Source organism: Thalassophryne amazonica, chromosome 15 (assembly GCF_902500255.1).
Source record: "Thalassophryne amazonica chromosome 15, fThaAma1.1, whole genome shotgun sequence".
In the NCBI taxonomy this organism is placed as follows: Eukaryota; Metazoa; Chordata; class Actinopteri; order Batrachoidiformes; family Batrachoididae; genus Thalassophryne; species Thalassophryne amazonica.
In genome coordinates this window covers 40469222-40484763 of record NC_047117.1, presented here as the reverse complement: position 1 = coordinate 40484763, position 15542 = coordinate 40469222, and the positions used below count along the sequence as shown (strand labels likewise).

Here is a 15542-nt window from a genome sequence, read left to right as displayed (position 1 = left end):
TTCCTCACTATGTTCCTCACAGTGGAAACTGACAGCTGAAATCTTTTTGTATCCTTCCCTTAAAACCATGATGTTCAACAATCTATTTTTTTCCAGGTCATTTGAGAGTTGTTTAGAGGCTCCCATGTTGCCACTCATTGGAAGAGATGCAAAGAGGGGAAACCTTTGCAAATGACCACCTTAAATACCCTTTCTCATAATTGGATTCACCTGTATAAGGAGGTCAAGGGTCAATGAGCTTACCAAACCAATTTTGTGTTCCAATAATTAAATCAATAAAATGACAAGGGTGCCCAAATTTATGCACCTGCCCAGTTTTGTTTAAATAATTATTGCACACTTTCTGTAAATACGACAAACTTCATTTCACTTCTCAAATATCAGTGTGTTCATCTGCTATATGATATGATTAACTGAAATTTCTGATCCAGATAACCATCTATTTTCTTCCACTTTATCCGGAGTCGGGTCGCGGGGACAGCAGCTCCAGCAGCTCCAGCAAAGCCGCCCCAACCTCCCGATCCACACACACCTCCCCCAGCATCTCCGGGGGAACCCCGAGGTGTTCCCAAGCCAGCCGAGAGAAATAGTCCCTCCAGCGTGTCCTGGGTCTTCCCCGGGGCCTCCTCCCAATGGGATGTGCCCGGAACACCTCTCCGACAAGGCGTCCAGGGGCCATCCGGAAAAGATGCCCGAGCCACCTCAGCTGGCTCATTTCGACGTGGAAGAGCAGCGGCTCGACTCTGAGCTCCTCCAGAGTGACCGAGCTCCTCACCCCATCTCTAAGAGAGCGCCCAGCCACCCTGCGGAGGAAACTTATCTCGGCCGCTTGTGCTTGCGATCTCATTCTTTCAGTCATGAGCCAAATCTCATGACCATAGGTGAGGGTTGGATCATAGATCAATCGGTAATCGAGAGCTTTGACACCGTGCTCAGCTCTCGCTTCACCACGATGGGCCGATACAGCGACCGCATCACTACAGATGCTGCACCGATCCGTCTGTCGATCTCACGCTCCATCCGTCCCTCGCTCGTGAACAAGACCCCGAGATACTTAAACTCCTCCACTTGAGGAAAGGACACTCCACCGACCTGAAGAGGGCAAAGCACCTTTTTCCAGACAACCAATGAATTATAAAGGAAAATCATGAAAATTATCAGGGGGTGCCCACACTTTTGCATACAACTGTATATAGGTGACTGAGTTCTAAAAGTGGACGCTTTGCTATAAAACCACTTTCCTTCCAGTGCATAAGACCAAGCTTCCTACACTTGGGTTACTCAAGTGTAGGAAGCTTTGTGAATAGTGGTGTAATCTGCAAGTGCTGCAGGTGCAAAATTAATATTCTGTTGATGACTGATGCATTAAACACACACACATATTATATATATATAAACATTTCACCTCATTTGTTTATTCCATCAACACTGGACACAAAGGTGAGGAAAGTCCACACTTTGTACTCAGACTGGTCTTCAAAACACAAAATGGTAATTCTGAACAAGATAGTACAGAACCAATTTGAGCATTGTTATAGATAAGTGACATCACACCGGTGCTCAATACAATTTATCAACATAATTGCTTCAACTAAAGTTCCCTCACATTCAACAGAACTGCACAGAATGTTTGTTGGTTAACACAATGCAAGTAACGGGATATGGAAACAGTGAAGATGGCAAAATTTACCCTATAAAACAATAAGAAGCCTGTAGAACTGGTGAATAATATTGAGGACTGCAACAAAAGGACTAAAAATAGAGTCTAAAGGACAGGCTAAAAAACAAAACAAAAACAAGACAGATAATGGGACCTTTTCAAAGATTATGTGCGTGCACTTCTCTCCGTTTCTGCAAGACACTCTCTGACCAGGGCACGGGCATGGATGATACCTGAACAAGGTAGACAAGATGCAAGGGCCTGTCAAATTAATACAGTCAACAGAAGGCTGAAAATGTTAAATTGTTAGCAATTTACGGGTTATTCAGTTACAGTGAAACTGAAAAAAAGTATGTTGGACTGCTATTGGCAAAATCATAATAGGACTACTACTAAGACAAAAACTTCAGTTAGTTGACTGAAAGTGACAATCAGACTGATAATTAACTGAATGAAAAATCAACATTACAACCAACGACATACAGTACAGTCGGGTCCATAAGCAGCTGGATAGTGACACAATTTTGGAATTTTGACTCTATGCACTACCACAATGCATCACACACACAAAAAAAAAGAAAAAAAAAGATGTACATGGAGCCTTTTAGTTTATGTTGAAGGAGGTTAAAAATATTGCAGGACTGGATGATATAGTGTAACAATTTATCACAATTTTTTTTACTGTAAATATTTGATTCACAGTAATTTAGAAAATTGATGATTTTTAATGATCACTTTTTAAGGTTGTAGACTCTGAGTTTTATTTAGCCATTGATGACAAGTGGTGTAATCAGAGGTAATTACGCAATGCTAATGCTGCTAACGCATGCCATCATCATCTATTGTTGCAAGGAAATGTCTTGAAAATAATACTAGCTTTGCAAGGAAGAAAGTGAAAATTCTTTCAATCATAATTTTGCTGTGGTTAATCAATGTAGTGTTTGCTACCCCCCCCCCAAAAAAAAACAACACACACACAAAAAACACACACTGACTGCACAAAGGTGCGCAAAAAAAAAAAAGAAACACACATGGAAGTAACACTGTTTATGTCAAAAATATTAATCCATTTATTAATTTTTATTTTCAAGGTCTGTGTGGTGAACATGGCCATCTTGTTGTGCTACATGTTGATGGTGCAACCAAACATCAGACCTCTTCAGTGATTGTGGTTTGCTGGTCACTTCTTCGACTCTCCATTCGAGAGATGTAGTGTGGGAGGGAGCATGCTTGGTGTTGACTCATACAAACCTAATATGGTGTCCTGGTGTTGTCACTTACAGTGCATCCAGAAAGCATTCGCAGCACTTCACTTTTTTTTTTGTACAGCTTCATTCCAAAATGGAGTAAATTAATGTTTTTCCTCAAAATTCTACACACAATACCCCATAATGAGAATGTGGATAAAGGGTTTTTTTTGTTTTGTTTTTTTTTATTTTTGCAAAACTATTAAAAAAAAAAAAAAAAACTAAGACATAACATGTACATAAGCATTCACATTCTTTGCCATGAAGCTCAAAATTGAGCTCAGGTGCATTCTGTTCCACTGATCATCCTTGAGATGTATCTACAGCTTAACTGGAGTCTACCTGGGTTAAATTCAGTTGCTTGGACATGATTTGGAAAGACACACATCTGTCTACATATAAGGTCCCACAGTTGACGGTGCATGTCAGAGCACAAACCAAGCATCAAGTCAAAAGAACTGTCTCTAGACCTCTGAGACAGGATTATCTCGAGGCACAAATCTGGGGAAGGGTACAGAAACATTTCTGCTGCTTTGAAGTTCCCAATGAGCACAGTGGCCTCCACCATCAGTTAATGGAAGAAGTTCAGAGACTCTTCCTAGAGCTGACCGCCTGTCAAACTGAGTGATCGGGGGAGAAAGGCCTTAGTAGTGGAGGTGATCAAGAACCTGATAGTCACTCTGTCAGAGCTCTAGCATTCCTCTGTGGAGAGACCCTTACAGAAGGACAACCATCTCTGCAGAAATCCACCAATCAGGCCTGGTGCTGCAAAGACCATGAGAAACAAAATTCTGTGATCTGATCTGTGAAAGACTGAACTCTTTGGCACGAATGCCAGTCTTCATGTCTGGAGGAAACCAGGCATCATACCGACTTGAAAGATCTGAAAATGTTTGGTCACTGACACTACCCATCCAACCTGATGGAGCTTGAGAGGTGATGCAAAGAGGAATGAGCAAAACTGCCCAAAGATAGGTGCACCAAGCTTGTGGTATCATAGGCAGGTTTGAGGCTGTAAAGTATTGAGCAAAGGGTGTGAATACTTTCTGGATGCACTGTAAAGTACTTCAGTATGCAGTACTGAAAATCCTATCAGTTTCCTTAGTGATGCACTTCGCTATCCAATTGGGAATTACAGCCTTTTCTTATACAGCACCTCAATTTTCAGACCTCATGAGCATTATCAATCAATACTGTGACATCATCAGGGGGACTGGTGATGCAGAAACGTTGTATGGTTCCCAAAATGACTGCCGAGGAGAAGACTACAGCTCCAAAAATGCATCAATCCACTGGAGACAGATCAAGATGGTTAAAGTACTTGACTGCATCAGCTATGGGGACAGAATAAAAGGAACCTGCCAGAGACAGAGGGGAGAGAGCCGTCAAACAGAGCGACTGGTGGCAGGAAGGGCCGGCCATACAGCGTGACCGGGTGGAGCAGGAGAGCGGCTGGAAGGAAGGACTCCCGAGGCTGGAGTGAGAAGAAATCCCTTGTACCGTGAGTGAACTGTTGTTAAATGACCTGTGAAAAGGAAGCTTGAAGAGGAGACTTTTGCTGAGTAACTGAATTAAAGAAAGAGAAAGTGGAAGAGGAGAAATGAGGACTTTTTGTTACAAACATCTGAAGCTGAAAATAGTGGGCAACACTGATCTGGCAACATTGTCGTGGACAGACTGCCTCCTTGGTGACTGGACTGAATGGTGCTTTTCTAAATTAATACAAGGTTGTAATCATTTCTTTTATTTCTGTTGCCTAACACTTTTGTTAATTTTAAGTGCAACAGTTAAGAATTTTAGCTCATTATTTTACACCTGTGTGAATCTTAGGAGTGGTTAGCATTTTCGTTAAGCTTGCATTAGCTTCTGCCACACGTTTGGATTTTCTGGTGCACAAATTACATGACGTGCACTCTACATGAATCTTGCACGTGGCCCTCTTAAGGCGCTTTTCTACTTCACAAAAGTAGCACTACTCGGCTCAACTCGGTTTTTTTGCTTTTCCACTAGGGTTAGTACTTGGTACCGGGTGCTTTTTTTAGTACCTGCTCAGGAGCGGTTCCAAGCGAACCGAGCCGATACTAAAATGTGACGTCAATAGGCTGCCGGCCACTGATTGGTCAGAGAATGTCGTCACTGGACAAGTCATGAGCGTGCCGTCTGAGACGAAAATCAAAACCCGCCATTTTTAAATAGTCACAGCAGCGTTACAGCGACCGTCCTTTTCTTTCGTTTCACGGTGAGTTTTTTTTTTTACTTGCACAAAACCACACCGTGGTCTGTGGATGAGTTGCGGACGTTTGTGTTTCGTGGTGGAGGAGAGAATACAGAAAGGTGGATGAAGCGATCCGAAATGAGAAAATCTCCCAGTCTTTGGCCGCGCCCGGCTCACCAGACATTACAGCAACGCAGAAAACAGCTGAAAAATCTTAAAAGTGATTACAGGACCACAATGACCGGAGTAGGTCGGCCCGCAAGGGCTGCAAACAGTTCAACAGCAGGAACACTGTTTACGGACACCGACTGACGAGCACCCGGAGGCAGGATGACTGCGACTTGGCTTTGTTGGAAGCGACGGATGGTAAGTGTTTTTGTGACTGTAGTCTGCTTGAAAGCACCGTTTAACATTACTTAACCCATTGGTGGGAACCATACTTTAACAAACGAAGATTGTGAGTCTAAACTTGTGTTAAAGTAACATCGTTGTCTCATGTATGCAGACACAGTGAGCTAGCTGATTTCTAACTAGCGAGCTAGCTAACTCCGTGCTCCGCTTTAAAGTATTAACTTCTGACAGAAAAACACCTCAAAGTCAGCAAGACAACAAATGTGTATATTTGACTCAATTAGTGGCATTACGGTGATGTGTTTTTTTTTTTTTTTTGACATGTCGCCATTTTGTGTTTTTGTTGAAGAATCCAGTTCCATAAGCGAGGAGGGTTCGAACACCAGCTTCAACATCTGTATCAACGTCCAGCACCACACACCAATGTGTTATCACTGGTAAGAATAACGTGTCTCACATCACGTAACTTTCCCAAATACAATATATATACAGGGTGACCCTCCCCCCCTACACACACACACACACACACACACACACACACACACACACACACACACACACACACACACACACACACACACACACACACACACAAAAACAAAAACCCAGAACCCATAAATATTGTAATAAATGCCACAAAGGTCCAGCAAATTTTGCAGGACCTTGCCAAAGTTTCAGTTATCTTGGTCGCTTTGCATAAAAGTCATGTTCTTTCAAAATGATGCTCCAAATGGTCTGATTTGTTGGAGGATAATTTTGAAAGAACATAATTTTTATGCAAAGTGACCAAGATAACTGAAACTCTGGGGAATGATCATATAGAGACTGAAGGGTTTTTTTTTAAACTTGCTTTCCCATTTCTACCTTCATTATTGTCCAGGCAAGAGAAAAAGGAGCCTGTTCCAGCAAGCGAATCAGTCCATCTTGAGTGATGCTGAGGCTGAAGCTCAACTTCATTGAGTCAAATTTTGAACTTCAAATTCATTGTCGTGTCATTCGCAGATGACACGACAGTAGTCGGACTCATCTCAGACGACATAGGGGAGCTAGCCTACAGGGACGAGGTGGAGCGGCTGGCAGAGTGGTGTTCAGTCAACAACCTGCTCCTTAACACTACAAAACAAAGGAGTTTCTTGTTGACTTTAGAAGGAACAAGTCTGACATCCAACCACTTTTTTATCGGGGGGGTCTGTGTGGAGCAGGTGCCGGTGTTCAGGTTTCTCGGCATTGAGCTGGAGAACAGCCTGACATGGCGCGCCAACACCAAGGAGCTGCTAAAGAAGGCGCAGCAGAGACTGTACTTTCTGAGAATCCTCGGGAGGAACAGTTAGGGTTGCCAACCGTCCCTTGAAAAACGGAATCGTCCCTTATTTGGAAATAAAAGTGTGCGTTCCGTATTGACCTGAAACGGGACGCAGTTTGTCCCGTATTTCTGTGAGAATCAAAAAGTCTGTAAAATGTCAATGGAATTGACTGGCGCTTTATATGGAAACTTACGGTAAATTTGATACCAGCCTCTCTCCTGCTCTTCACCAATGAGCTGACAGACACAAGTTGACGATACAGATTCACTCTTATCTCATTGGTCGAGGGACATCTGCTCGCAAGAAGATCCCGGACGAGAATCATGAGCCGACGACGGTCGTCGGACGACCATAACAAATCAGCATGGCTGATACCGACACTGGCATTGCAGATACACCTACGAACGTCTGTAACGTCATTACTCCTCCTCGAAAAAAACAAAACAAAAAAGAAAGCAAAAATACATGGACAAATGGGAAAAGGTGCGCGACAACAGCTATAAGTATTGTAAGTATTGTTTACTTTTTCAGACTTTCACTGTTACATTGTTTTGAATGATATTTTTTTTGTTAATTTATACACTTTTATAACAGTAACACGACAGAGAAAGATTTATTTTTAAAGACATTTTTTTTATACTTTGAAGCAGGACAGGATGCTCATATTGAAACTGTGAGTGAAAATTTATTTTGCACTAAAAATAAATTGCTAAATAATAATTTGTTTTCCACATGTTCATATCATAACAAATGCATGTGTGCATCTACTTAAATTCAGGGTCAAGTGGTTAAATAGTCAAATGGTTAAAAATCATTTCACACAATGGTCAGTTGGCCGGTCCATGGAAATAGAGACTGGAATGGACGTCACGTGACTAGCGGTGTGCCGCACGGCGGCCATTACTGAGGGTGGAGAGAGACCTTGATCCTGTTAAACAGAAGCGATATGAGGAGAAAAAAGGCAGCCAGTGCTTCATCATCAACTGCACGAACCACAAAAACAAATTCTCCAATACTAAAATGAACTGTACAAGAGCCTTAATGTAATTATGTAAAACAAATGTCTATTTTAAAGTCGTTATGTCGCAATTTAATATCAATATACTGAGACTATAACTCAAAGCCATAAGTTCTTTTCATTAAGCTGTGTTCACATGCGGAAACAAAAATGTTTAAATATATTTATGTATATATATATATTTGCAGCTGTTGTTTAATATGATGTGTTCATGGTGGTCACAGGAGGCATTTCCATTTTAACAGTGTGGTTGGAGGGGATGGAGGAGGTACTGTTTACCCTGACTGAGGGTCAAAAGTCATAAATTCTGAATGGCTTTATATCTACTTGTAATAAAATGTTAGTAAAAAATCATATATATGTTGTTGTCATTAAAAGACTAGCAGTAATATTACAGTGGAAAAAGCAGCAAGGTAAATGAGCACAATGGCAAGGCATACTTCAGATTAATATTTTAATACATAAGGATTTTTTTTATCCAGACATGTATGGGTTTGTTAGACCTTTTAATTAGCATGAATACAACTTACAAGGCTTCATTTATAAAAATCCATCGACAATTATGATGACAGGGAAAAAAATCACAGTAAATGAACAGAATAGAATATTTTCCACAAATGTCCACACTTTACATAAAACAACTAGACATGTATGGGTTCATTAGAAAGAGCAATTAAAGGGCTTTAAAACAAGACTACTTTTATTAAAATCTGTTAGCAAATAGTGACAATAGAGCGAGAAAAGCAGCACAGTTTGTCGTAATTTCCCCAAATTTCTGCATTTTACATAAAAGTTTTTTTTTTTTTAACCCACACATGCATAGGTGCATTGGAAAGAGCTTTCAAAGGGCTTTGAAACAAGCCTACATTTATTAAAATCCATTATGAAATAGTGACGCTAGTGCAAAAAAAGCGGTCAGTTTATTATTGATGAGCAGTTTATTATTTACGAGCTACTTAGGAAGCTAACGATTAGCTTACCGTCATGCTTTGCCTCTTCGTCTCTTTAGCAGCTTGTATCTTCTCATCTTCATCTTCATATTGTTGTATGAATTCTCAAAGTCTTCTGTACTTCTCAAGTGTGTTTTGTCTCGCTGCCAGCAACTTTCTCTTAAAAACTCACATAGCAGTAAACACACGGAGTCCGCCATTGTTTATGTTTATGTCGCGTATAAAACGACGTCACTGCAGTTTGCTCGGCTGACCCCGCCCACGTTGAAGAGGTACTATTTGCAGTAGAAAAGAATGTGCCTGGAACCAAACCGAGCAGAGCTGAGGAGAGTAGAGCCGAGTAGTGCTGGAGCTTTGTAGTAGAAAAGCACCTTTAGTGAGCCATGTCCCTAAGTCAGTACAGCTTCTGACTTTAGTGGAGTTAAATATCACAGGCACTCTGGACGCGCTCAGTGTCGGGCCAGCTAGTGCATCCGCTAGTACTAGCTTAGCTCCGCCGGCAAAAGAAGATGATTTTTGGACTGTTTGGCAAAAGACATCACGTAGGGCCTGGTGCCCGGTTGTGGTACTCGGATCACAGTCGCCACTGTCAATTGTGAACCATTTTTCAGCCTTGGACATGCCTACTGATAGCCCTCCAAGCCCACGGGTGACTTCTACCAGGCCGAAACGATGTGCATTTGTGACAGGGGACTCTATCACCCGCAAAGTTAATAAAGTAAAAAAACACTGAAAAGGTCATAAATAATGTTGAAAAGGTTAAAAACACATGAATATTTGATGGACATGGCATTTGCACTCTTCTTCAAAAATGACATACTGAACCTTTAATCCAGTGAAGCAGGCAGCTTTTCTGTATGACAGTTTTGTTTTATCCAACATTTTTGAGTAGGATTGCATTAGTTTAAAAAATATATCTATAAAACCACTAATTGTCTTCTTTGAACAAGAGCTGAAACTGGGCTGATTTCATTCTCAAGGTTGGATGAAAAACTTTCCAAATTATTTTTAAATGGATGCCTGCAACACTTTTCTAAAAAGCTGGGACAGTGGTATATTTACCACTGTGTTACGTCACCTTTCCTTCTAACAACACTCAATAAGCGTTTGGAAACTGAGGACACTAATTGTTGAAACTTTGCAGGTGGAATTCTTTGCCATTCTTGCTTGATGTATGACTTCAGTTGTTTAACAGTTGTATTTGTACAGTTGTATTTTGTGCTTCACATTTTTTTTTTTCGAGCTACACATTTTCAATGGGCGACAGGTCTGGACCGCAGGCAGGCCAGTCTAGTACCCACACTCTTTTACTATGAAGCCACACTGTTGTAACATGTGCAGAATGTGGCTTGGCATTGTCTTGCTGAAATAAGCAGGGACATCCCTGAAAAAGACGTTGCTTGGATGGCAGCATGTGTTGCTCCAAAACCTGAAAGCACTGAAAGCCGAGATAGGCTTGTCCCAACTTGTCTTTTAACACTCCAAAACGGAGGTGTTCTTTGTCTTGCTCCATCAGCGAATCTGTCGTGACGCGCGAAGCCTCCGTGCGGCTTTCCATGACAAAATCTCTTGTTAAAAGTGAAATCTGCCGGAAAATGGCTGATGTCCAGCTCTTGTGATAACCAGAGAAATTGCACACAATGGTCCCGGAGCCATACAGCCATCCGTTTAGAAATGAAATGGTCGTTTCTGCCTGTCGATTGCGGCTCGGAGCGCGGCGCGCCGTGCGCCATTGTGGGCCGTCCTTAAAGCGGTAGTAACACTCCTTAATCTCTGTGAAGCCCAAAAAAATTTTCACCGAAAGCCAAATGAATTTTCCGAATGGTTTCCAGCTGCCTGTCTCTAACAGTTTCTGAAAAAATTCTGATGGAGCAAAGCCCAAATCATTCCACCATTTCCCTAACAATAAAAATCCGACAAGGGGGGTGGACCAGTGCTCACTCCAAGCCTGCCCACAGGCGAATGACGCAACCGACAGGCGTGAAAAAACTCACGCATGCGCACGAAGGTTCAAGCTTGGCTGACGTAAAATCATATGAATCAAATCCATATATTTTTTGCATAAAATAAAAAGGTCCGTTACTTTTCTAACAGACCTCGTACATCAAGCAAGAATGGGAAAGAATTCCACCTGCAAAGCTTCAACAATTAGTGCCCTCAGTTCCCAAACACTTATTGAGTGTTGTTAGAAGGAAAGGTGATGTAACACAGTGATAAACATACCACTGTCCCATACCACTGTGTTTTGAAATGTGTTGCAGGCATCCATTTCAAAATGAGCAAATATTTGCACAAAAACAAGTTTATCAGTTTATCAGTTTGAACATTAAATATCTTGTCTTTGTGGTGTATTCAACTGAATATAGGTTGAAGAAGATTTGCAAATCATTGTATTGTTTTTTCATTGGGGAATTGGAATTGGGGTTGTAATTACACCAACAGTTGTTGCTTCTCGCCAAGCTGCGTGCTTATAGTCCTGTAGGCCATCTCAGCCTTGTTGTGCAGGTCTATAATTTTGTCCCTGCTGTCAATGGTGGAAAGGTTGGAGTGTGATCAATTGAGGGTGTAAACAGATGTCTTTTACACAGGTAATGAGTTCGAACAGGTGCAATTAATACAGGTAGAGTGCAGAATAGGAGAGCTTCTGGTCTGTGAGAGCCAGAATTCTTATTTCATGCAATAAAATACAAATTAAGTATTTAAAAATCATACAATGTATTTTCTGGGTGGTTTTTTTTTTTTTTTAGATTCTGTCTCTCACAGTTGTAGTGTACCTGTGATTAAAAATTTGAGCATTCCACATTCTTTCTAAGTGAGAAAAATTGCTAAATCGACAGTGGATCAAATACTTATTTGCCTCACTGTATACATACACACACACACACTTATTTCACATTTTTTTTATGTTTTAATCTTATTCCAAAATGAAGTAAACTAATTTTTCCCTCAAAATTCTACTCACAACACCCCATAATGACAAGATCAAACAAGAACAACCAAAGATTTCTGAAGTCCACCAAGGGTTGACAAGGACTCAAAATAAAAAAATGTTTCACATCGTGACCTGGACTTTATTTGGATCCAGATTCCACAACACAATGCAATAACTGCATACTGATCCAGAATGGTCCGACTGACTAAGATGTTGCAATGTGGTATTTAATTCACAAGCTGAAACAAAATAGTGTCTTCATGATATTGGTTTTACTTCATGATGTCCTATATTTCTGCTGCAGAACCTGCATAGTGATCCGGATCACTCCCAACATCTACAGGGTCTTCCTTTGTACAATAGCCACTTGTGATTTAAAGTTTGTCAAGCTCCATCAAGCAAATTTGAGATGATTCTCGAAATAGTTAAAATGATACAGAATCAGGATCTTGATCCTGATCCACTCTAAAATTTAATGGAGTATTCCATGACACCTGCAGTGAAAATTTCATGTAAATTCATGCAGTAGTTTTGATGTCATCCTTAAAAGCCTATAAAGTGAAATCCTGAGCCCAAATCCGTTTCCAGATCACCTCAAAAATCCAGTGGAGTCTTCCATGCCCTAATATCTATCTGTGGTGAAAATTTAATCAAAATCTGTGCAGTAGTTTTGACGTAATCCTTCAAAGCCTATATAAAGTGAAATCTTGACCCAGAATCTGGATCTCCCTCCAAAATTCAGTGGAGTCTTCCATGCTGTAATATTTATTTGTGGTGAAAATTCCATCAAAATCTGTACAGTAGTTTTGATGTCATCCTGCTAAAAGTCAGCATGACAGCCATACAAATAAATGCTGATGATTTTATTACATCTTTGGCGGCTGTATTAACAATAATAATAATAATTCTATTTATTTACATTGTAGTACTTTGGGAAAAAAAAACAAAAAACATACATGGCACTGCAGATCATACTGGCAGGTATACCGTGCCAGATCTATCATGAGGTTCCCTCGTATGTGCTCAAATCATTTCGGATTTGGTTTTGATGCCATTGGAATATGTAAATTGCGGTTAGATGGTCCTCAGATGGACCGCTGTTGGATAGGTGTCCCACCTCGACTGCGCCCGGAGAGTTTTGAAGATGTGCATTACACTTGGGGCCGTGGGCCAATTTTGACCAACTGTGTGGACTTGTCAGACTGCTTTGGAACTGAAATCCAACACGTTTTGGATGTGCGCCGATTCATGAGTCCGCCACTCTGTGTGATTCCGGCTATGTGTGACGGGGGTATAAGTAGTACTCATAGTATGAAAAAATATCTTCAAAATTGGACCTTTAATCTAGGAGTGTTGGTGGGGGGCCGCATCTCCCCCCATGCCCCCTCCATGTAGATTGACCCATGATTTGCTGTCTGAGATGGAAAACTTGACAATGTGTATTTATGCAAAAAACACGATCATCAATGTAAACATTTGAGCACAACGGTAAGCTCAGAATTGAGCTCAGGTGCATCCTGTTTCCACTGATCATCCTTGAGATGTTTCTACAGTTTAAATGAAGTCCACCTGGGGTAAATTCAGTTGACTGGATATTATTTGGAAAGACACACACCTGTCTACATATAAGGTCCCACAGTTGACAGTGCATGTCAGAGCACAAACCAAGCATGAAGTCAAAGGAATTGTCTGTGGACCTCAGAGACAGGGTTGTCTTTAGGCACAAATCTGGGGAAGAGTACAGAAACATTACTGCTGCTTTTCCCAATGAGCACAGTGGCCTCCATCATCCATAAAAGGAAGAAGTTCAGATCCACCAGGACTCTTCCGAGAGTTGACTGCCCGTCGTGTCAGAATGGGCGGCTGCCCGGCTACCATGACAGCTGGACCCGCAATGCAAACTCCCAGACTAGGCTTAGGTGTAGGAGAAAACATGGTCTTTATTCCAGGCTTGGTTTCGGTAAAAGTACATGTAGGATTAGGCAGAGATGCAGTTATGAACAAGCAGGGGTCAGAGGCATGAGCAAACACCGACATCTGGGATGAGGGAAGAGGCATGGTCGAGGAAACAGAGCAGTAGTTCAATACATGGCTTGACAAAAACAGGACTGTGAAGGGCGCTGGAAAGTGGACTGAGACAACAATCTGTCACTGAAGGACTGTGAGGTTTAAATACAGGTGGACTAATCAGGATGTGAGATGAGGAACAGGTGGCGTTAACAAGGTGCACATGAGGAAAGACCTAAGGGGGTGTGGCTAGTGAACAAAGATTATACACAGGCGAGATGTGAGGGGGGAGTACACAAAGTCGAGTGATGTCATAGACCAGGGGTGGCCAAGTTCAGTCCTCGAGAGGAGGAAGGCTCATTAAAAGTCTGCTAATGAGTCTTTCATTCGATTCAGGTGTGTTGGAGCAGGGAGACAACTAAGAGTGTCAGGAAGGTGGCTCTCGAGGACCGAACTTGGCCACCCCTGTCATAGACAAAGACACGTGAGTGGGTGCCAAGTGTGTGAGTGAAAGAAACAAGGCAGGCTCAGTGAACACAATCAAATATGAGTGAGGGACAAAGACATGATGAGAGCATAATATAATACAACAAACCGGAAAGAAAAATCAACACCAAGACAAAACTAAACTGGAACTGACTAAGAAAACAAAGTGGCTAAACAAACCAAAAATAAAAACAGAGACTGTGATTAACAAAACCTGACACTAAAGCACAACAGATCATATAACAAATTATAAGAACAAAATAAACAAGTGGTAAACAATGAAAACACAAACTGGCTGAACAAAACAAGAACGGAACTGGACAATGGCTAAAGTATAAAAGTAGCAAAGAAACAAAGTGACAAACTAAAATAGAACATAGGATAAACACACGATGAAAACAACTAATAAAGCGGGAACAGAAGATGTGGCAAAGGAAGGGGCAAAAAAGTGGGCAAAGTGTGGATCAGGGACATGACACGTCGAAACTGAGCGATCAGGGGAGAAGGGCCTTAGTCAGGGAGGGATGGTCACTCTGTCAGAGCTCCAGCATTCCTCTGTGGAGAGAAGATAACCTTCCAGAAGGACAACCATCTCTGCAGCAACCCACCAATCAGGCCTGTATGGTAGAGTGGCCAGACGGAAGCCACTCCTTAGCAGCCCACCTGGCGTTTGCCAAAAGGCACCTGAAGGACTCTCAGCCCATCCTCACAACATGATGCTGTGGGGATGTTTTTCAGTGGCATGAAGTGGGAGACTAGTCAGGATGGAGGGAAATATGAATGCAGCAGTGTACAGAGACGTCCTTGATGAAAACCTGCTCCAGAGCGCTCTTGACCTCAGACCTGGGCGATGGTTCATGTTTCAACAGGAGAATGACCCTAAATACACAGCCAAGATATCAAAGCAGAGGCTTCAAGACAACTGTGTGAATGTTCTTGAGTGGCCCAGTCAGAGCCCAGACCTGGAGCACTGTCTCTCTCCATCGAACCTGATGGAGCTTGATATTTGCTGCAAAGAGGAATGGGGAAAAATGCCCAAAGATAGGTGCACCAAGCTTGTGGCATCATATTCAAGAAGACTTGAGGCTGTAACTGGTGCCAAAGGTGCCTCAACAAAGTTCTGAGCAAAGGGTGTGAATACTTATGTACATGTAATTTTAGTTCGTTATGACCGCCAAGGACATAATAAAATCATTGGCGTTAATTTGTCTGTCTGACTTTTAGCAGGATCAAAACTACTGCACTGAGTTTTGACAAGATTTTCACCACAGATACATATTAGGCCATGGAAGACTCCATTACATTTTAGAAGCGATGCAGATTCTGGATCAAGATTTCTGGTTCAAGATTACACTTTATATAGACTTTGAAG

General features: G+C 41.6%; 1 protein-coding gene across 1 annotated transcript in view; it reads right to left on the bottom strand.

The window, feature by feature from the left end:
- Positions 1-1387: 1387 nt before the first annotated feature.
- The window catches only part of cdk2ap2 (cyclin-dependent kinase 2 associated protein 2), a 133099-nt gene continuing 118944 nt past the window's right edge, over positions 1388-15542 (bottom strand). The window contains exon 5 of the mRNA XM_034188511.1: positions 1388-1893. Coding sequence (XP_034044402.1) covers positions 1826-1893 — 68 coding nt within the window. The 3' untranslated portion in view covers positions 1388-1825. The remainder of the gene's footprint in view (positions 1894-15542) is intronic.